The sequence below is a fragment of the Phalangium opilio genome, unplaced genomic scaffold, assembly GCF_054372755.1.
Source record: "Phalangium opilio isolate 3A_F unplaced genomic scaffold, DU_Popi_V2 ptg000013l_1, whole genome shotgun sequence".
Taxonomy (NCBI): domain Eukaryota; kingdom Metazoa; phylum Arthropoda; class Arachnida; order Opiliones; family Phalangiidae; genus Phalangium; species Phalangium opilio.
Genome location: NW_028324148.1, coordinates 9,966,736 through 9,988,660, shown reverse-complemented (window position 1 = coordinate 9,988,660; position 21,925 = coordinate 9,966,736). Strand labels below are relative to the sequence as shown.

The 21,925-nt window shown below is 36.1% G+C and overlaps 1 protein-coding gene across 1 annotated transcript; it reads right to left on the bottom strand.

The window, feature by feature from the left end:
* Positions 1–3,567: 3,567 nt before the first annotated feature.
* On the bottom strand, positions 3,568–11,330 carry LOC149708951 (cytochrome P450 4V2-like). The gene is made up of 11 exons (XM_089863887.1): positions 9,686–11,330; positions 9,036–9,147; positions 8,085–8,173; positions 7,834–8,024; positions 6,854–6,956; positions 6,694–6,711; positions 6,159–6,285; positions 5,203–5,364; positions 4,898–5,138; positions 4,141–4,320; positions 3,568–4,044 (listed from the first exon to the last, which is right to left on the bottom strand). Exons 2-11 carry the CDS (start codon positions 9,096–9,098, stop codon positions 3,860–3,862), a joined length of 1,359 nt encoding a protein of 452 aa, XP_089720013.1. The 5' UTR covers positions 9,099–9,147; positions 9,686–11,330; the 3' UTR covers positions 3,568–3,859.
* Positions 11,331–21,925: the final 10,595 nt, after the last annotated feature.

Genomic DNA, 21,925 nt, shown 5'->3' with positions numbered 1-21,925 from the left:
CGAATCTACATTTTACATCAAGTGAGTCATGATACGGTGTTTGGAAATATAGTTAAACCCAATATCACTCGGCCACATGCTAAATCAGCTAAAATTAGCATCACGTTTATGACTAAATCTGGATACTGGGCTAATAATTCCCGTATCTTTTCCGCATCTTAATCTACGCTTACGGGACCAAAATTATTAAACAGGCAATGAATCAACGCATCTTCTAAGGTCTTTTTTGTTGTCCTTAAGTGAGTAAAACATTAGTTATGGATGTAAAAAGACAGAGAAATTTCCGTGTTTCGGGGTGTTCCATTTTAGGCAAATGATGACATATTTTCTATTCGAGTTTTCTCAATAATTTTTGGGCCTAACCTGGCGTTTAAAGTGTTTAATTTGAAGAGAAAGATCCGAAGTTTTCAATAGAATCGTTTTCGTAAGCCTATGTTTTTCCGATTGGCCGTGAAAGCTTATTTCCCGAGACCCATGGGAGAACTTTCCCTTCATTTTGGAAAAAAATAATTATGCAAAATATGAGGTTGTCTAATTATGCTTGTATCTTCTCTGGAATTTATGATAGAGTCTTGAGGCCGTGTTTTATGGATAGAGGGATGTTCATTCTTCCAAATGAGCCCTTAAAATATTCATTTGAAGCTCTCAAACTTAAGTTATGACGATTTTAAGAAAAGTGTTCCAAATTAGAGCTGTTCCAAATTAGGGCAGCTGACCCTAATCAAGAATATTGTGAAAATGAGTACTTTCCTTTTACAGTTATATATTTGAGAATCTAATGTTGTCTTATTTCATATGATTTTGTTGATCCCTAATAAAGTTTTGAATATTAAGTCTCAACTATATGGAGAGTATCGTATGTGGACTTATTACTGCCAGTGACTAATACAGAGTTATTTCCTAATGTTACACATACCATTATGAAAAGCACTTACAGATGTTTTTCTACGCCATATAATAAGAAACGTAATAACCGGAGCCCCCGAAATGAACTAGGCCCATGCATGTCAAATTTTATGTGGCGAAATATCCAGTTTGTTAAGGAAAATATTTTCACCATATATGTGTACGAGATGGCGCTTATATTACCGTTTTGGCAGGGGTCTTCCTTAAATTATCGTTGATATTTTAAGGGTCAGTCTTAAAATTTTTATGATAGAGAAAAATTTCATCCTAAAATTCACGTAAATGTTTTTGGGGCTATTCACTTTTTATTGAATCTTTAGATTGTATTGATGACAACAAAATAAATTATTTCAATTAAAATAATTCAGTAAGAGTAATAAAAACGTATACTTACAATCCGCGACCTTGGCCCAAATACTTAAGCAGTCGACAGGGTCACGGGGTTGAACTTTGTTTATTTTACGGTAATATAAGCGCCCCCAAGCGTAAAACCACGGCGAACTAAATTGGTTAAAAATATTCTCCCTTCGCGACAGTCATGGGCCTAGTTCATTTCGGAGGCTCCGTAATAACAGTAAAAATTATACCTCCGAAATGCTAGTTTCGCAAGAAAGATATGTTCTCACGTTATAGATAGTGGTTTTATGTGAAAATTGGATGTGGACGTTCCTGGAAACTCTACAACTATTTTAACTCTTCTTCTTTATAGCAATTAGCTCTGTCTCACTATAGGTCGTCCAACTACAATAACAAATTGGGCGGCATATGCCATGTTTTATTCATAAACATACTTTCATTAACGACTCTGACTGAGCGTTATATTTATTGTTTTTTATGTTACTTAAGGTATTATCTAGATACTTTACTTTCATTTCACAATAGGATAATGGCTCCCTGAAATGTTGAAATAGTAATACTTACATACATTTCTTCGTTTACCATGCAATCCTTTTATAAGACAAAAAACATTCAAAATCTCCATGACAACACATTTAAGAGAAACAAAAAATTCTAATTCCTTGACAAAGATTTGGTCAAATTTTAAGAGGAACAGAACAGTCTAATTTAAATGAGATCCCCTCTTATCCAAACTCCGAACGACATAAAAAAATATTCTACACTTTTTACCTCTCTAAATGACGATGACGTCAACTTTAGAAAATATTAAAAGAAGAGCAAATGAAACTTAGAAAATGTTAAGAGAAGAGCAAATGAAACTTTAGAAAATGTTAAAAGAAGAGTGAATGACACATTGAGGTTCAAATAACCAAAGCAAGCCCAACCTAACCTTCCCTGACCCAATAATATTGGGGTTCGAATAACCAAATCAAACCCAACCTTACTCGACCTAATACTATTGGGGTTCAAATAAGGAAACCAAGCCTGATGTTACCTGACATAATACTATTGAGGTTCAAATAACCAAATGTAATACAATTGGCGTTCAAATAATCAAACCTATACATACTAAAACTGTGGTTCAACTAACCATACTTAAGCTGGCATTATGCAATTGGGCTACAACTAACCAAACCTCATCTAACCGGATACAATTGGTGTTCAAATAACAACACTTAAACTGACCTAATACTAATGGGTTTGAAATATGAAAATCTAAAATGACCTAATACTATTGGAGTTGTTATAACTAAATCAAAACTGAACTAATACCTTTGATGTTGAAAAAACCCAATCAAACCTAACCTAAACTGATCTAATCTAATCAAACTGTGGTTATCTGGGCAACGAGGGTGCTGACATGTATGCTAATAGGGGGAGGAAGCGAAGTTCTTTGAACCTGAGTCTGCAGTTCCCATCCCCCATTATCCACCAATGGATTCACTGTCGGATGTCTGCCCTTCAACTGCAGCTCTGGCTCGATATGGATGGGCAGACAAACCAAGGAGTTGGTCCCAGGTCCTTCCTTGGCAAAGGAACTGCTTGCTCTCACCAAAAACAAAACCAAGCTGGTTACCAGTTTCCTCACTGCACACTGTCGGCTTAATAGACACCTGCATCTAATGGGCATCGTTGATGACCCGCTCTGCAGATTCCGCAGGGAGGCGGAGGAGACCTCCTCCCATATCCGCTGCAGCTGAAGTTTTAGCGCTTTGGCATGTATTCTAAGGAACCTCACCAGTCCTCTTTCTCGGCTAATCGCGTTCTCCTATTCATCGAGGCGACAGGACTCAGTGCAGTCTAACCAGCTCGGGGGCACAATATACCTTCGGTTTCGGTGGTTGACGTGGTCACGCGTCACCCCTTTCAACATTAAAATTAACAATCTAACCAAACCGAACCTAAACTAATACTATTTAGGTACATATAACCAAATTTAACGTGATTTAATTAACCTTATATGATCTAATGTTATTGAGGTTCAAATTATAAACGACTGTCACTGCTGCTGATTACGGAACTGCTGTAAAAGTACGTCGCGTTTACGAGAACAGCTGTACAGGAAACAGCCGTAACGGGTAAACTGCGTTTTCGGTAACCCACTATTTAGGGAACCGTGGTTATGAAGACCGCTATTATGGGATCTGCTCATATAAGGGTTTCCCATAAAGACCAATAGTCCCATATTCAGGTAATTAAGAGGGTATAGATTGGTTTATTTTTTATTCCCAGCTTGTTTACTGATAAATTGGAAGTACTGTACATATACAGTTTCTACAAGTTGTATCTGGATTTTTTTACTTTCAGAATTATTGTACATTATTTTAAGCAATTCATTGAAAAAATGGTCATATATATAACTGAGCCCAAAATTTTAAATCAAGTTGAGTTAATCAGGCGAAGTGCCCTCCACCATTATTATTATTATTATTATTATCTTATTATTTGATTGACAGATTAGACAATTTCTACCTACCTATACTGTATAGTTTATATTTAAAGCAATGCAATGAGGGCATTTATACAGGAGCCCAAAATTTATAATTTTGCTGGGTTAATTAGAAGAAGTGCCCTCCACCATTATTCGCTCTTGAATGTTCAGAAACACGGGTTTATGCGGCTTCCCAATGACGGCGAAGTTCATGTGCAAGCTTTCAAGAGGGTCGGTTGATTTAATTTCAAACGTTCTCAACATTGCAGCTAAAACATTCCTCAAAGTACGATATGCAAAAGCCTCGCCTACAATTTAAAAAAAATGCGTTTAAAGAACCTGTGCTAATTTCAAATGCACCACAAGAACGCTTTGACTTAAAAAAGGTATATTTAGATATTCACCAAGACAATTTCTTGGTCCAGATGAGAAAGGGAAATACGCGTATGGATGCCGTCCAGTTGCATTTTCCGGAAAGAAACGTTCAGGGATACACCTTTCCGGATCTTTATAATACTTGGAACTTCTGTGGATAGTTGGCATCAAAATTGCAGCCTCTGTGCTCTTTGGAATAAGTTTTCCTTCTGTAATGGCGTAAAGCAACATTAAACCATATAGTCTAGGTTTTGTCAAGAAAATTACATATGAAGCAAATAAAAAATATCTTAAGAAGACTTTTCCATCGATGTCCTCTGAAAGAAGCTATTGCCGTAAAAGGATAAGAATGCCAATATTTTAGACATAGCTCGTAAACGACAGAAGGAAAATTAAGTGTTTTTCATAAAGTTCGGATGAAATTTGAGAAACATTTGAAAAACTTGGACAGAATAGAGAAAAGAACACACTTTGAAACTATAACCTGGGGGCAATGGGGCACTTACCCCCCGGGCGCAAGGCTTGTTGGGGGCACATTTAGTTAAACTATTCCCCCTTATCAACAATTACTGCTCCTTCTTTCCCGGCCTAAGGTGGTGCATATTATCTCGGCCCCCAAGTGTAAAATTGCTTAATTCCGCCCTCTCAATGAGAGTGTTTAGAAAACAAGGAATCTTGTCGTTAATGACTCATTTTGGGATATACAGTATTCCCTTGTACTTAATACAAAAATTTCTAGCAAGGGGTCAAAACTCATAACATTGCCGAATTATATTAAATTTTTACCAATGTGGAGATCGTTTTTCAGAATTCGTCCAATGAGAGGCACAGAAGGGTAGAGTCTCAATGATTCCTTGACAACGCATTCCAAATACTTCATTTTATGAAAGTCCTGGCTCGTTATCTCACGCGTTCTGTTCGATCCAAATATATCATCCAATTCTTGATGAATCTTTCTCTGAATTTCAGGATAGTGTCCGATCAAAAACACGGCGTATGATAGAGATGCCGTAGTCGTTTCAAAACCCTGAAATGGTAAACGAAGTCCATTTGGAAGAAAAGAATACACCACGCATGCTGTATTTACTAACAGGTAGAACGATAGTTTGCAATTCATGAATGATTTCCTCGTCAGAGAATGATTCCATGTTTTCCATTTTATGGGATATCAAATGATCTAAGAAACAGGGCCGCTCTTCCGCTTGTTCAACTTCAATCTTTTTCAAGAATTTCTCTCGTCTCTCGTCCAAAACCTAAAATGATTTCTATGAGTTGTCAGCAAATAAACGATACTATTTAGAAATTCTGGTTTTTACAGGAAAAAACGCGGGGGGATGCTTGTAACTTGCCGATATTTTCGCGTTTTCTAGTTTGGAAGCACAGGATTGGGTTTCTATTATAAAGCAATTTTTTGGGAAAGGAAAGTGGTGACCAATAGGAAGCGACAAATACATGATATCATATACGTAATTTTGGTCAGCTCCTGAATTTTGTTTCTATTATTATTTTTTATTTGTAAATAATTTTACGATTCCGTGATACTTTGGTCGGTTAAAACTATCCTTTATAAAAGAGACTGACTGTGAGCTGCTAGGTTGGATAGTACATACTATCTAGTTGTGAAAAGCATAGTAACGAGAAATCATTGTGTACAATGGTTGTCTCTCAATTTTCAGAGACGTTATTAGGAGCTAGACTGCTTCTCTTCATTTTAAGATCCACGTAATATAGCAAAGATTGATATTTTTAAACCGCGGGTAGACCAATGATCAGTGACTTTTTAAAGTTTGTCCAAGGAGAAGGTATCTTAGAACACGAACTGTTTCGAATGTACTCTAAAGACATTATTGGGGTTTCAACCACGTTTTTAAATTTTGTGATGCTTTCTCAATTTTGTTAAAAAAATTCACATTTTTCTGTCTGATATACAAAGCGAATTCTGTACCGACAGTTTTCTCTAACCAAAATGTATTAACGTCTAAATAAAGTTAAAGCTCAATGTATATTGTATATTTCTGTAAAGTCCAAGTGATTTAGAGAACCTTACCTCTTTAAAGAAATTCATGGCAAAATTCGAATGATTTTTGCTTTCCTTTCCAATGGGAAACAAAGAGAAAGTCGAATCTGGAGAGAGCCACACATAATACATTCGCTGGGCAGCAATTTCCATAAACCTGTTTTAAAAAGTACGTTCACAGCTCTCTTTGGATGCATCGGTTAACAGAAAAAAGTTTTTTTTTAAATAAACCGAAGCATTTTTTCTCGAGGGGCTAACCAGTCTCAGAGTATCTGTACACTGCTCACGGATTACGCTTAATCATGGTAGGAATGTAAAAGATTACTAATAACAAAAACGGATTTATGGGATAAGAACGTCGGATCATAGCTTTAGCCTCTAGTACCATCCTCGCATACTTTATTGAGAAACTTCGTCTGCTTATATTTTGACTCCACCCACAAATTCGATCTCTAGAAGTAGCTATATACAGAATTTGTGGGTGGAGTCAAAATATAAGCAGACGAAGTTTCTCAATAAAGTATGCGAGGATGGGGAGTGAATTCGCTAACTCCGACGTTCTTACCCCATAAATCCGTTTTTGCTAATAATATGTTAACTATTCAGTCAAAGGTTTACTGTTTCCAGGAGCTTACACTTTGCAATTGGTGTGTATGATTGGCCAATAAAGCAACAATGCACAGAAGCAGCGCAACGCGATTCTATATTCTAACGTTCTCAAGCCTTACTTATTTCCAGAACATATAAAATTCTCATACCGTTCAATTGATTTCAGTACTTGACTTTCGGATGTGATTTGAACTTCATAATTCTTTCCAGTTGAAGCCTCTGTAATTATTCAAAGTTAAAACGGTATTCTACTCCGCTATCCTAGCGGTGCTCTAGGAAGAATACACGTTTTATCATATCAAAGACGACCCCTAGATCAGTTACGATAATATCGAAAAACATCTCAACTTTGATCATTGAAAAACAGTATTATTACAGAATTATAGCGGGTCTTATTTGCGTAATTAAATTCCACAAAATTTGTTTGAATTGGTAAATTACCGTAATTTCTAATCAATCAGCAATTTCCGCTGAAGAGCTTCGTTTACTTAGCATTTTTACTACAGTGTATATATAGCACTTAGAGTTACCCGTCTTTAACATTGAAAATATCTCCAAATGATGGAACTCTTTGTGAGTGGTGGTATAAGCAAGAATTCATAGAACAACGTACAGTACAAAAAATCAGATCTATCACTGTTTAAATCGTCTCATCTCTTTTAATATGTCCCAAACATAAACTCCCCCAAACGAGTAGCCATATCTTCAGTGACCGCAATAACTCTCCCTTTTTCACAGGAATATCAAAACGAAAGTACTCTGCAGTATTAAAAATGTGTCTCTTCCCTTTAAGCCATCCAGACTCACAACTTTCTAGTTTACTGATTTTTTAGTCGTTACATAAAACTGCGTCTGCTAGACCTAGGCATGAGCCGCACAATAGCAAAGATTAGGGCACCAAAACTAACAGACGAAGTAACAAATGGGAATTTATAAGGAAAGCTTTTCAAGAGCTAGAGACTGACTTTAGTTCTATGAAAGTTTCATACATATAAGAGAGAGTGGGACAAGTACCTATAGCGGTTTTCTTTATGTGAAATGTTTGAGTGAAGAATGTTAATCCCAATTGCAACAAGCTAAATATTATTGCTTTTACCCATGGAGATGTCGAAGGTACACGCTCCGAAGATAGGTCCCACGTCTACTGGATCGTTTAAGTTCAGTTTCTTCATTTTTTCCACCATGATCAGGGATTGACGACTCATTACTTCTTGAAAGCGCTCCAGCATTTTTACGTGGAAAACTGGATTTATAATTTTGCGGTGTATTTTCCATTTATGACCCCCGCTTTTTTAAATTAAAAGGAAAACTAAATTTAAATAAAAGATGTTCATGAACAGACCCTACCTTGTCGTAAGGAGACCTTCTCCTAAAACGGTTTTCATTGGTTTATAACTTGGGCCTTTGGCTAACTCAGTTTGACTTCTCAGAATAACCTAAAAGATGACGGAACTATCACCATAAGCGAAAAATAAATAAGGAAAAAGCCACAGCTGGCTTTGATTATATTGCAAGTTGCATTGTATTTAATGTTAGTATTACCAGAAGTGGTATGAGACTAGAAGTGAAGGGCTCTAGCATTGGTAATAGATCCTGGCACTAGTGAACAAATTTGAGGATTTTATGCCGCTTCCCACGCGCTAAAACTAGAGAGAGAAAAATTGGTCGAGTTCCAAAAATATTTCCTACCCCCTTCCCCTCAACCTAAAGCGGCCGAACACGGACCCGGCTCCTTGATTATAGTTCGGCCGTCTACCACCGCGAGCGTCTCACGTTTTGGAGGGAAAATTCTGCAACCGCCACTAGAGGGCCAACCGTTTGTGTTTTATCAAGTCTTTTCACTAATGCCGAGTGAACAATTTGGTTAGCTCAATACTTCTAGTCTCATACCACTTCTGGTATTACGGAACTTCTATTGTCTTGGAAAATAATGGACGGAGAATCCCTGGAACAAAACTGACGAACATAATAATATTAGAAGCTTTATCTACGAAGGGATACCTACACGAAGCGTGTGGCCTTTCCGCTACGGGTGGGTCCTTTTTACAATGCAAATAGCGGTTTTACAAGCAATTAAATTTTGATAATGGGCACGACGCATTAGGCTTCTGTTCGAAGCACTGCATGGGGACGTCATGTACCACCTGACGGTTCGTTCAATAGGGGTACTGCCCAAAGCTTCGCGCGGAAGCGTAACGAGTATTGTCCATATCTTCTTCAATATTGTAGATAGAAACATGGTTCCATTTTATATATTCAATATCCGACCAATCACTTTAATCCTGTTTTAAAACTTACCTCAGCTGTTTCCGCGGAGTTTAGAATTACTAAATTTTTTAATCCTATCTTTAATAGAAACATTCCAGAATTTTCAACTTTTTTGAGGTCTCTTCAAGCCAAGCGATGGCAGCTGCAAAGTTAAAAGGATGCAAAAATTCAATAATACTGTTCTAGAGAACTTTACACCCCAACTTGAAGCCAAAAGTTCTTAATTATTCGTTCGGAAATTAGAATAAGGCACGTATTGCAGTTTAAGAACCATAGTAACAATAAGAATGACACTTCCCACTGTCGTAATGCTCAATGTTTTGACCAAGTTTTGTTATAGAACGTGTTTCACGTGAAAAATGTATGGACAAGTTTCACGCAACTCCAAAACTATAATTTCTCCTTGGTATTTATAACTATTGACTCTGCCTCACCTGGGGTCGCTTCTTCGACCAGTCATATTTGGCCAACTAAACTAAGGTCATCACTAACAGACAGAAAAATAAAGCTAAATCTTTCATGTTATTAATAAAAAAATAATAGAAAGTTTTAAAACTTCAAATAATCTTGCAGTCAGGAGTCAGGATAAATAGGTAATTTGTTTTACGGTCTTTGGGAAATCAAGACATATATATATATATATATATATATATATATATATATATTTTCCTGAGACTTACCCGCGCCAATTGGAGCAGATCTTAGCTTTGTTGGAATATTTGCGAAGAAATTAATTAAATGGCCAAACGGAAAAATCCCTGGAATTGTGGGTATTTCTTTCGTCCATGCTGGATTGTAACGTCGTTTCAGTAGAAAATAAACTAATACGCTCAAAAATAAAATTGTACTGGTTAAGAGAAAACTGGTTGTTAACCCTTCCATGTCAAGAAAAACTTTGACTTCTGATGTTTCAGAATAGTGATTTTATATTCAATCGCAGGATCGTATTTGAAGTACAAGGTCTCCGTTGTATGGAAAGTTTAACACACCCCGAGGGAAGGAATATAAAACACTGATAAAATCATTTTAGTCGTAGTTTTTACATTTTAGCCATACATCTACGTTGAGGGCATTAATTTCACCTACCGTGTTGTTATCGCTGTGATGGTGTCGTCGGCGTGCCACAATACCGGCTCTGGCTGTATAAAAGTTTTCATTCGTCACTGAGGGGAGAGTGGATTGGAGAAAATTGTGAGGAGGGGTCTTTTTCGTTCGTGTGTTTAAAATGACAAGGAATTTATAATAGCAAGTTGAAGCATAGCATTTAATTGCACTAGTTACGGGTAATCATTTTATCACTGGTAAACTCTGTTAGTGTGCTCTACTACAATCGTAACAGAAGTAAATTCATTAAAGTAAGCTTAGCGCAACGAGCGACTATTTCCTCAAATTTTAAAAGAAGTTAAATTTTTGAAGTTAGGATATGGTTTGTTCCACCTCTTGTTTTCAACGAAATAATATGACCAGGAATGTATGGAGGGGCTGGAATGGCTAAGGGGGCTCTCGTTGTACCCTTGATGGTGGAAACATAAGGCGAGTCCTTTTTTTTTTTGAAAAGTGTAGCTCCTCCCCCTACGTCTGTTTAGCTGTCTACCGAAGGCGAAAAATGCCATGACTCGTTAAAAAAGGCATGGCAGTCTTTGGCAGAAGTGACCTTTTAGATTTTTTAAAGTTAAATGCGCTGATTCGCCGCCGTTCGCGTTCATATTCGATTCTCTCAGCCTAGGCAGACGACCTAGGGTAGAGGGTGGAGAATTATAGCAAACAACTTTTTTTGGCAGCCAATGAATGAATGAAAAAGTGGTAAATACGATTTTTATGTCAGGCTATGACGTCACTAGCGTAAATTAAGCCACGCCAGTTGTTTCCAAGATCATTTCACGCCGATTTGGATTTGACCTTAGCCATTCCAACCCCTCCATAAATTCCTGATATGACTTATAAGACTTAGAGGATGGGAACGATGTGGCTTTTATATGGGTCTTGACCATCTAGTTTAAAGCAACTTTTACTGTTGACCGCACCCTCTAGAGAAGCTTGTTTTACAAAACAGCCCATGGAAAAAAATTACTATTATAGAAACGAGCCTAATTTCTGGTTTAGGAACGCCTTCATTCTTGAAACTGCAGTACATCTGAAAATAATGGAAGAGCCCCTCTACTGCATATAATTGATACCAATAAAGTTTTAAATTTATTTTAGTAATGAAGTAGAATCAAGAACGGATTTAATCTAATAAGTTCTTAGAGGCATACTTTAGCCTCTGCTACTATCCTCGTATACTTCATACTATAGTGCTGACTTTATGAATGACGCAAAGGGATTCATAAAGTCAGCACAGGAATTTATGGAATGGCTAAGGTCAAATCCTAATCGGCGTGAAATGATTTTGGAAACAACTGGCGTGTCTTAATTTACGCTAGTGACGTCATAACCTGACATAAAAATCGTATTTACCACTTTTTCATTCATTCATTGGCTGCCAAAAAAAGTTGTTTGCTATAATTCTCCACCCTCTACCCTAGGTCGTCTGTCTAGGCTGAGAGAATCGAATATGAACGCGAACGGCGGCGAATCAGCGCATTTAACTTTAAAATATCTAAAAGGTCACTTCTGCCATGCCTTTTTTAACGAGTCATGACATTTTTCGCCTTCGGTAGACAGCTAAACAGACGTAGGGGGGAGGAGCTACACTTTTCGAAAAAAAAAAGGACTCGCCTTATGTTTCCACCATCAAGGGTACAACGAGAGCCCCCTTAGCCATTACAGCCCGTCCATACATTCCTGGTCAGCACTATGTTACATCATTTTTGGTTGACGTGGCTTTAGGCCCACTTAAATTGATAGAACTAAAAAGTAAGCGAATGTGATTATGTGCGAAACGTTGTTAAAGATAAAAATGTTATTATTAACAAAAAATTCATTTAAAAATAATAGAAAACCTTTTCCTTATGATTTAGTTTGCCACTAAACTAAAGCACTTTTGTCTTCTAAAACGGTTTTCGGGTAGAAATATTCCATTTTCTTCTCGTCTAAAGCTTAAAATTCGAGAAAATAATAAATCAGTTTTAGATAATTCAAGGTTAAAATTCTACATAAGAAAAAATCTTTTTAACCGAAAAATCGAGAAATATTTTTTGGCAAAGGCGTTGAATTTGAAAGTGTCTGAATAATTTTGTCCGCAGGCAATTATACTGTGGATTATAAATATTCATATAAATAACATTTTTAGTACGGGTACTTTCGTACCTTTTCTTTTTTATTGAGAATAGAGTTAATGATTTATGAAGCCCTGGGCGTCTCCGAAATTTTGTTATGAACAAGAGTCATTCCATTGTCTACTCCTTCATGAATGTGAAATAAGGCAATTAAAATCAAATCTGAATTATAAATTGAAATTAGTTCCTATTACATTAAAAACATCACATCGCTAATGCGCATAAAAGAGTGCGATAATTATGTGAAATATTTTTGAAAATTAAAGGCATTTCGATTAAGTAGCCTTGAAATATATTTTAACGCAAATCTTACTAATAATATGATGGTGCTTCCCTAATGAGTTCGCAATCTTACTCCAATTCTTGTTTGCTCATTTTTTACCAGGTTTACAATATGGGCTTTATTTTCTTGTAAAAGGTATATGAAATTAAAAATTAACTCTAAAACAATTTCCTTTATCACTGATTACAGTAACAGTATTTCTTAAAACAAGAAGGCATTTGCAAGTGTGTGCTTGCGTTGGTGAAGCAAAACTAATTCGAAGTTTCAACAACTCACTTCATCCATGCTGCACAAGAGTTTCGAGTTAAGGTCAAAAATTTAACATCTCTATTTGGAGGTATTTTTCAAAACGTCCCCTCATTGAGACATCTCAAGGATATGTTTGGGAGACCATATCACACTTACTATAGGTTGCAGACCTCATGTTTTTTGACACTTCTCACTCAGTTTGATCCAAAGAGCACACACTTTCATTTATAACAGGCTTATCAGAAACACCCTGCAACGCTTTAAAGATAAGGCAGTGATAATATTTGGTTTTTAATCTTACATCATCTTTAAAAGCACACAAGAATGCAATTTAACGGCCAATAACAATGCGATACATTTCATACACAATTACTAAAATCTTACAATAATGTCCCTTCGTACTACAAAGGTGTAAAGTTGCATTTGATTTCACAGATTATATGCTGTAAGTGAGCAAAATTCTGCCATTTTTCTTAAATTTGGTTGTTTCTGATTATCTAAAATCTTTGCCAACTGGAAACCATCTTAGCCAAAATTCTTAAGGAACGAGTTATTTTCAAAGCCGTTAGGATTGAGTCAGTTTCTACAAGATGAAAACCGTAGTTCCCCAAAAATGATTGGTAGTCTTAGTTATGATAATACGCGTGAGTTTCGTACAATAAGTACGGTGAAGCAAACTCTATAGTGAGAGAAAATTCAGACTTCCCCAGGTTCCCAAGCGATATTGCGTAAACATATGGAGAAATCACGGACGAAGTCAAAAACTTCAAAGTGCATCAAAGAAAGCTAATTCCGTAAGATCATCCAATGTAAATGTTATCAATGATCGATGCCGCGTTCGGTGATCCTATTTGTCATCGACACAAATAGCATTGACTAAAGTTTGATGTGTGAGAACTAAAATTTGTATATAGTGATACATATAGTAGTGGAATATACTATAAACTATTTACATATAGATAATCATTTAAACAGCAATTACAGTATGAGAATGTTCAAATTGAAAGTTTCTGATAGAATTTGCAAAAAAAAAACGTAACAAGAAGTAGCAAAATCCACCGTGTTGTATAATCGCTCTGGATCAGCATGAGAAAACTCGGTTTATTGCCAAATCACCTGAAGAGTCTCTAAGGAAATCCGAAACAAAACTCGGTATGTTTAGTCCGTGATTAAACCCGAAGATTTCCTTAGAAGTTACGGATCAAAAAACACAGGTGTACGTTTACTCAACGATCGAAAATGCGTTCTGCGGTTTTTTTCGGCTTCAACGATTAAATGAAGTTGATGATGATTTCCAAAAATGCCACGAACGACGATAATGACAGTCCGCAAGCCAAGATCAGAAAAACTCTAGATAGAAATCCAACCGACAATGGTCCATTCTCGTGAACTTGAGACGTTTCGGTAACCATAATAATCCTATAATAATAAGCTTCCAGTCTAGCCCTAGGTTCGAACAGACCGATCTCTGCAAACTTTAAAATTCTGAAATAATAGAGAAAATATTTTTTGATATCATATATACAGGGTGTTTGTGAAAAGTCCATCAATAATGAAAGGGCGTATTTATTGGGCCATTTTGAGTCGAAAATGTTCTATGACATTTTGCCGTCCGAGCCACGGTTTTCGAGTTATGATTTGAATATTTTAGGGATGACCCCTTCATTAAATTAGCGCTGTCTTTCAATTTCTTAATTAAATTTAAGGGGTCATCCGTAAATTACTCCAATCATAACTTGAAAACAGTGGCCCGAACGGAAAAATGTCATAGAACATTTTCGACTCAAAATGGCCCAATAAATACGCCCTTTCATTATTGATGGACCTTTCACAAACACCCTGTATATGTACAGTGAACGCTCCTGTTTAAGAGAATGGGCCAAAGATTCAAGCCAATAAGGATAATGAAAAATTGGAGTTTGGATTCTTAAGTTCAATCAAGATTATCGTCTTTCCTGATTTACACTTTAAGACTAGCAATGTTCATTGAAATATTTTTAAATTAAACCCTAAAAACCACATGAAGGAAAATTTTCAAAAATAATAAAGGAAATAGGCACAATCATTCCTTCACACAAAATAGTCTCTTACAGTAGGGCAGTGTACGTATTTCTATGCTACTCACAAGTAATCCACTTGTTCGAGAATGTGTAGAGGAAGTCTTTTGTTGAAATTAAAATGTATCCATGTGCTTTCATATATCTCTTTACCAAAGTATACTTTTCGATTTAGGTTTTTCATTTCACCTACGACATTGACCCGCATCAGATTGAAATATATGGTTACTCTTTCCATAAACAGTGCTCCATGTCCTTTGATGAAGATATCAAGAATGTCCTTGGTATAATCATCGAAGTAAATTCCGTTCTGTTGCATTCTATTTGAAAGCCGGGAATATTCCGTACGTCTATTTTCCTTAATAGAAAAAATAGACACATTTTATTGTAGCAGTTAAACTGCTAAAAGTGTAAGGTAGGTTTAAATAGTGCTTTCGAACTTTTAAGGTTCTGTACAGAACCATTTTTAAAATGATGGGCTACATTAAGTGTAATGCCCATAAACAGCAAAGGGGCTTAGATAATGTATCAAGACGATCAAATCAATTAAAGAAAACAGGTTTCGAAGCATAAGTGAATCATCCATTCAAGTGTTAATCATTAGGTCTTAACGGAAGCGTCTTCTGCCTGCAATTGTCTTAAGGATTCATTAGACCTGATCATGTCTCATACTTAGAGTAAGATACATCAGAGATAGGCATTTCCCTTGTATTTTTTTAAAAAAATACAGTATGGCTCCAAGGGTGAAATATCGCAGCGTACGCGACATTTCTTGTATTCAAATTACTCATAGCTGTTGGGCCTAACAGGTTTTAAAAAATCAACCCACTTTGATTGAAAGGCCCAATTTATTGTGTTTTTGGACCAATGGTTTCAGTTGACGTTGTCTCAAAATGTCATCGATATTGTTGATGTATTCGGAATTTTCAATTACCATTTCGCTCTTGAGTAACGAAGAATAGCATTTTAAGAAAACGAACGAAAGGAATAGCCAACCACAACGCAAAAAGATGGATCGCTTTCCGAATTTCTTGGAATCTGTAAAGATTTAAACTTAGGAACTCAGTATAGCCCATTGCAATTAGACCAATGAACTATAGTCTGTCAAACGAAAGAAGAGCCCTGAGAAATTTGTCCAAATTGGTGTCGCCACCATCGACCCCATAGTAATTTATCAACTTGTTTTGTTTTGTCAATTGTCGTCTGTAATATAGTCTGCTATAAACAGATAGGCTTAATCGCAATAGAACCAATACATTTTGCAATATATATTTAATATGTTTATGTTTCATGGTTTTTAACGATCATCGAGTATTAAAGAATATAAAACAAAATTAACGACAAGACACCAGTTTTATCTTTGTTGAACTAGCATTGCAATATATTTTAATGACATAAGTTAAAGTACTTGTCATATATTGCAAAATGTATTGATTCTATTGCGATTAAGCCTATCGGTTTATAGCAGACTATATTACAGACGACTATTGACAAAACAAAACAAGTTGATAAATTACTATGGGGTCGATGGTGGCGACACCAATTTGGACAAAATTCTCAGGGCTCTTCTTTCGTTTGACCGGAGCCTCCGAGATTTCTAGGCCCATGCATGTCGATTTTTACGTGGGGAAATATCCAGTTTCATAGAGGAAATATTTTTACCCTTTGTGTGTACGAGGTGGCGCTTTAATGACCGTTGCGACCGGGGTCTTCCATAAATTATCGATGACATTTTAGGGGCCAATTATAAAACTTTTATGAAAGAGAAAGGTTTCACCTTTAAATTAACGTAATTTTTTAGGGACTATTCACTTTTTATTGAATCTATTGGTTAGATTGTATGGACAAAAAAGTAATTATGAGATTTTAACATCGTTGTTTTTTCAGTAAAACAACACTTCTTGAAGTTGGTAATTCACAGTTTTCATGTACCATTAGAGGATTTTTTACCCCTTCAAAACCTTTCATTTTTTTAACCTTAACATTTTTATCCTTTACTTCTTTGGAATGATTGTTTAATAAAGGTCTTCGGAAATTTTCAAAAACATTTTTTAACTATCCGCGACTTTGGCTTCACCGCTCTACGTCTATACCTTGCCCTAGTATTGTAGCAGTCGGCGGGGTCATGAGGCTGAACTTGTTTATTTTACGGTGCTGAAAGCGCCACCAAGCGGGAAAACACGGCGAACTAAATTAGTGAAAAAAATATTCTCGCTTCGCTTCATGCATGGGCCTAGATATCTCGGAGGCTCCGGTTTGACAGACTATAAATCAAATTAAGAACAATAAAATTGCAACGGAAATGCAAAGTGCAGGTCAGTTATGTTTCCCCTTAATGCACTTTGCAGGTGTTATAGCGTCTACAAACGTAGATCTAAGAAGTTTGACAACTGGTCCGAAACTCTTCTGTCATACTGGCCTAGAATTTTAATATGAAATATAAAGTTAAAATCGTTTAACGTGCAAGCTCATTTAGCAAAGATTTAGATAAAATTTGGCATTTTTCAGTTGTCTTTCATTCTAGTTGTCCTTTCTCGATAGAGTAATATCAAAAACGGATTGATGTACTAAGAACGACGAATCATAGCTTTAGCCTCTGGTACCATCCTCGCATACTTCATTGAGAAACTTCGACTACTTATATTTTGGCTCCACCCACAAATTTTGTATAGAGCGACTTCTAGTGGTCAAAAATGTCATTCTTATCTCTATTCTCCTGGTCAAATAATTTTTTCCGAAATTGCGCCAGTGGTAAAAAAGCAATGCGGACAACAATGCTATATAATTCCCGATTTAGTTGAATTATGTTTTAAAGTTCAAAATATATTAATTGATGTTTCTTTATATATCTGGTTTTTACTTGCTTTGCATTAAAATTATTATTCTAGTACAATTTTAACTTATTATCATTATTTACTTGCCTTATACAGTATCCATATTTAAAGCCCAAAATATAAGATAATAAGGCCGATAGATGGAAAGCGCGAGTTTTTTTAAATTATAAGTCACTCCCATTAAAACATTCAAAGTAGTCGAGGATGGGTAGGAAATTTGCAATGTTAAACGTTCTTACATAAATCCGTTTTCGGTAATATTAAGATAATCCCATCATTTCAATGAGACTAGCACCAACGGTAGGCGGTAGCTAAGGTTGAATCGAATATAGAATATTCATGAAACCCAAGTCATGGAATTTTTCTAAACATTCCAAGCGGGCCATGTAGTGATGATTTTGAATTTTTTAGTCGAATCGCCACTTTTTGGTGTGACAAGTGCGTAAGTAAAGAGAAAACAGTGCTGAACAATTGACTTAACAGTTTTCGAAGAAGCAAGACGTGAACTCCCACAGTTTCTCGTAGAAGAGTTTCAATTGTGAACGGACTCTTGTTTTGACGTTCACTTCAAGAAAGGAGGCGAACGCCACTGCAACGATAGAAGCAATTGCAAAGAGCCAAACAGTTGTATCGAAGCCTTGTATCATTAAGCGAGCAGCATCGAGGTTCTTAGCAGCATTCACGGTTGTCACTATACAAAAATCTGCAATTCTAGCTGGGGATGATACGTGATAGAATGGAAAGTCTCCCGGAGCAGCGTGATATGTATATACAACAGCGTCAGTTATCTATTATAAAAAGAATTATAATAATTTAAAGAGATTGTGATGTCACTTGCGTATCCCGTTTTAATTCGCTAGCATTACGTCCAATGATAGGAAAGTAACAAACAGGTGAATTCTCTCTCTGACGCGAAGTCGCATCGGAGCTAACGGCTAAGCCTTGGTTGTTACGCCTTTTTACTGTTTCCTTGATCTTTCAAGCTCTTCCGGCGTTTAGTGAATCAGTTGTTAGAAAACATATCAATTTTGAGCGGTAATGATTTCGTAGTTTATATTTTCTAACTTTTATCATATAAATCAGATATAATATTCTAAAACCACAGCTCACTTCTACATTTGCATAGCTCTTAGAAATATCTAAGCAAAGATTAATCAATTACCCCGTATTTTAAAGCTCTGCTAAGAACGTGGCCCGAATATGTTGTACTTTCCCCATATTTCGTATGTAAAATCGATCTCGCATCTCCATATTTCAATAGTTTTAAGCTGCAAATAAAGTGGTATAAATTTATCAAGGATGAAATCCGCACCGAATATCAGCATTTCCTAGACAGATTTTGCACACCAAAACAAATGCCTATTAAAAGCCGGTTTCGTTTTCAAAGTTATTTTAATATTTGATGTCTCATTTCGTAGAATTGAAAGTAGGAATACTATTATAACACTTTGCGAGAATCGCGATAATGCTGTCGTAAGATAACGCCTTTTTAAATTGTACATCCATTTAATTTAACGTTTGATTTTACAGGTAGTTTACCAGCTGTTATCTTATTAGATAACGGGTAATTAAATACATAACTCAAAATAACCGATGTAGGGATAACGTTTCAAAACTTTAACTGCTCTGCGCTTGCGAATTACAGAAATCTCCAGAAAAATAGTGTCGAGCAAATGGGGTTTCAGTTAATTAAAATTGATCGTTTTCAAGAAAAGCAGGGGTAAAGCTCGGTTCTAAAATCACTAGTAAACGGAGTCGATAAATTTAGGTCGGCTCTCAAATAGAACACAATAGAGAAAATATACCAATTGACTCGGAGAGGTACAGTTTTGGTTTTAACAACTTGTTTCATCTGCTATACCCGGAATTGTCTCAAAAAATAAAGCTAATTCAATCACACATTTATCATTACAGCTTGTTTTTCTAAATATATTATGAAATTCCAATATGTCCACGCGACTTTTACGTACTGAGATAATAAGAAACGTAACAAATTTAAAATGTTATTGTTAAACGTGATGTTTCGAATGTTGGATAAAACGTACGAAGATAGCACGAACACATTAGGATAAAACTTTGAAATGTCTCCGTTAATAATAAACGGTAAGGCTCATCGTCCTATTCAATAAAATACAGTTATTGCGATGATATCTAAATAAAGTACATTCTATAGCGTATAAGGATTAAGATAATTAAAGAAGGTAGATTGGTTTTCCTGAAAAAGTTTTATTCCAAGAGCGCTAGGGCACTGCTAATTGCAAGCGCTAAGTTCCGAACCGTAGTTCTAAAATTCTGACGCAGCAACACCAGGATTAGACAAAATAACAGTTCTTATCGACAAGATAATCTCGTTTTCTTGTACACATTTCTACCTTTACTATAACTTATGAACTTGAATTTAAATATTACTTACTGGCAAAATCAAAACCTTCATCTCCATTTTTCTGCAAAGAATTTAACACTAGTTAAAACACATATTATACACAAATTGTACTTTATAAACCAGATGTGCTAAAGAAACGCCGAATAGGGCATTTCCCGTACATGTTTTCTCATAATGCGATTTGTTTTTGTTTTTTTAGCCACATCGTAGTATACGATGGTATGTTATCGATTGGGCGTGTTATCAAAACAGCATTGTCCAAAACGGCATTTTCATAAACGCGTTTGCCATTATAGCCATTTCTCGTTTTAGCGCAATTTGATTACAGCGTTTATATCTTGAGCGTACGAAAGTACGCCTTTTCCAAAATATTGTTGTTTATCTTCATTAACTTCCCAAAATAATATGCCTTTTCCAAAAAATTATATTTTATATTTACTTCCGATATAACATTACTCCTTTTTGCATAATATTGTTCTTTGTCCTATATACTTAATATAATAGATATTTCCCTTCCTATCAATCACAGTTTGGGCGGAAACAGCAACCGCTGTTTTGGGAAATAGCGCTGTATTGAGAAACGCGGAAACAGCAACCGCGGTTTTGCTTCCACGCGGTTTTGGAAACCGCTGTTTTAGGAACCGCTTTATTCCAAAACGCTCTTTTGAAAACCGCTCAACTACCCGTGAACCGTATACGATGAGGCTCTTAGTTTGACCCGAGCCGTAGTAGTAATAGTAGTAGTAGTACATGTCGCCGGAGTTTTCGCTTTCGTTATCGTTATTTTTTATCTTAAAAGGAACTTTATATTACCACTACCCACCAATAGGGGTAACTGGGCTCAGTTAGAGATTTAATTTTAATTAAAAATTTTCAGATTGCAGCCGGGAATCGAACCTGGGTCGCTCGCGCAGTAGACAGAGATTCTACCACTGAGCCATAGAGACTTGATAAAAACCCTAGTTTTTATCGTTTATTTTAATCTCTAAAATGTCGGGGTGATGTGGGGTGGGGTACATCTTAATCTGTGGGGTCGGATACTTTTGATTTTTTATCTGTGGGGTCGGATACTTATGAATTTGTATGTTTGGGGTTTTTATATTTATTTCCTTTTTAGCCACATCGTAGTATACGATGAGGCTCTTAGTTTGACCCGAGCCGTCGTAGTAGTAGTAGTAGTAGTAGTAGTGGCCGGGGTTGTCGCTTCGTTATCGTTAGATTTTAGCTTAAAAGGAACTCTATAGTACCTCAACTCACCAATAGGGATAACTGAGGTCGGTTAGAGATTTTATATTAATTAAATTTTTTTCAGGTCAGACCCGGGAATCGAACCCGAGTCGCTCACACAGTAGTAAGAAACTCTACCACTGAGCCATAGAGACTTGGTAGAAGACCTGATATTTTATGCTTTAGTTTTATCTCTTGGGGTTTTTATATTTATTTTCTTTTCATTTATGTGCTAATTAAATAGATAACGATTTTCCCCGTTTCCTACCGCGCTCCTCATGTGTTTCATTCTCGTTCGGTAGCTACCGCCATCTATGTTATGTTTGACTCAACGTTTTGGCGGTTAATTCAAATATGGGTTTAGATAGAGCTAACATAGTGTTAAACGAGCGTTATGCGTTTGATCATTTTAGCATTGCTAAAGGTAATTATATAACTATAACTAAACTTTCTCTTTCAAACGTTTCTGCGCATAAGTCCTTGTTAGAAATTTATAAGATGCGATAAGTGTGCATCGGCATAAGTCTATGTTGTAAACTCATCGAGGGGATTATCACAAAAACTATCTGTTCTTCGATTCGCCGGAATATTAGAATTACAGCATAAGTAAGTTTATATGGTTAGTTATAATTTTATCACTCTTTAGAGTAGGGTATCGAGCGGCTATTA

Coding starts and splice junctions, on each gene's coding strand:
- LOC149708951 (XM_089863887.1), bottom strand. CDS start 9,098: ATGTTTCTATTAAAGATAGGATTAAAAAATTTAGTAATTCTAAACTCC. Junction 8,025..8,084: donor GAAGGTCTCCTTACGACAAG/GTAGGGTCTGTT, acceptor AATTTAAAAAAG/CGGGGGTCATAAATGGAAAA. Junction 5,365..6,158: donor CCATGAATTTCTTTAAAGAG/GTAAGGTTCTCT, acceptor AAATCATTTTAG/GTTTTGGACGAGAGACGAGA.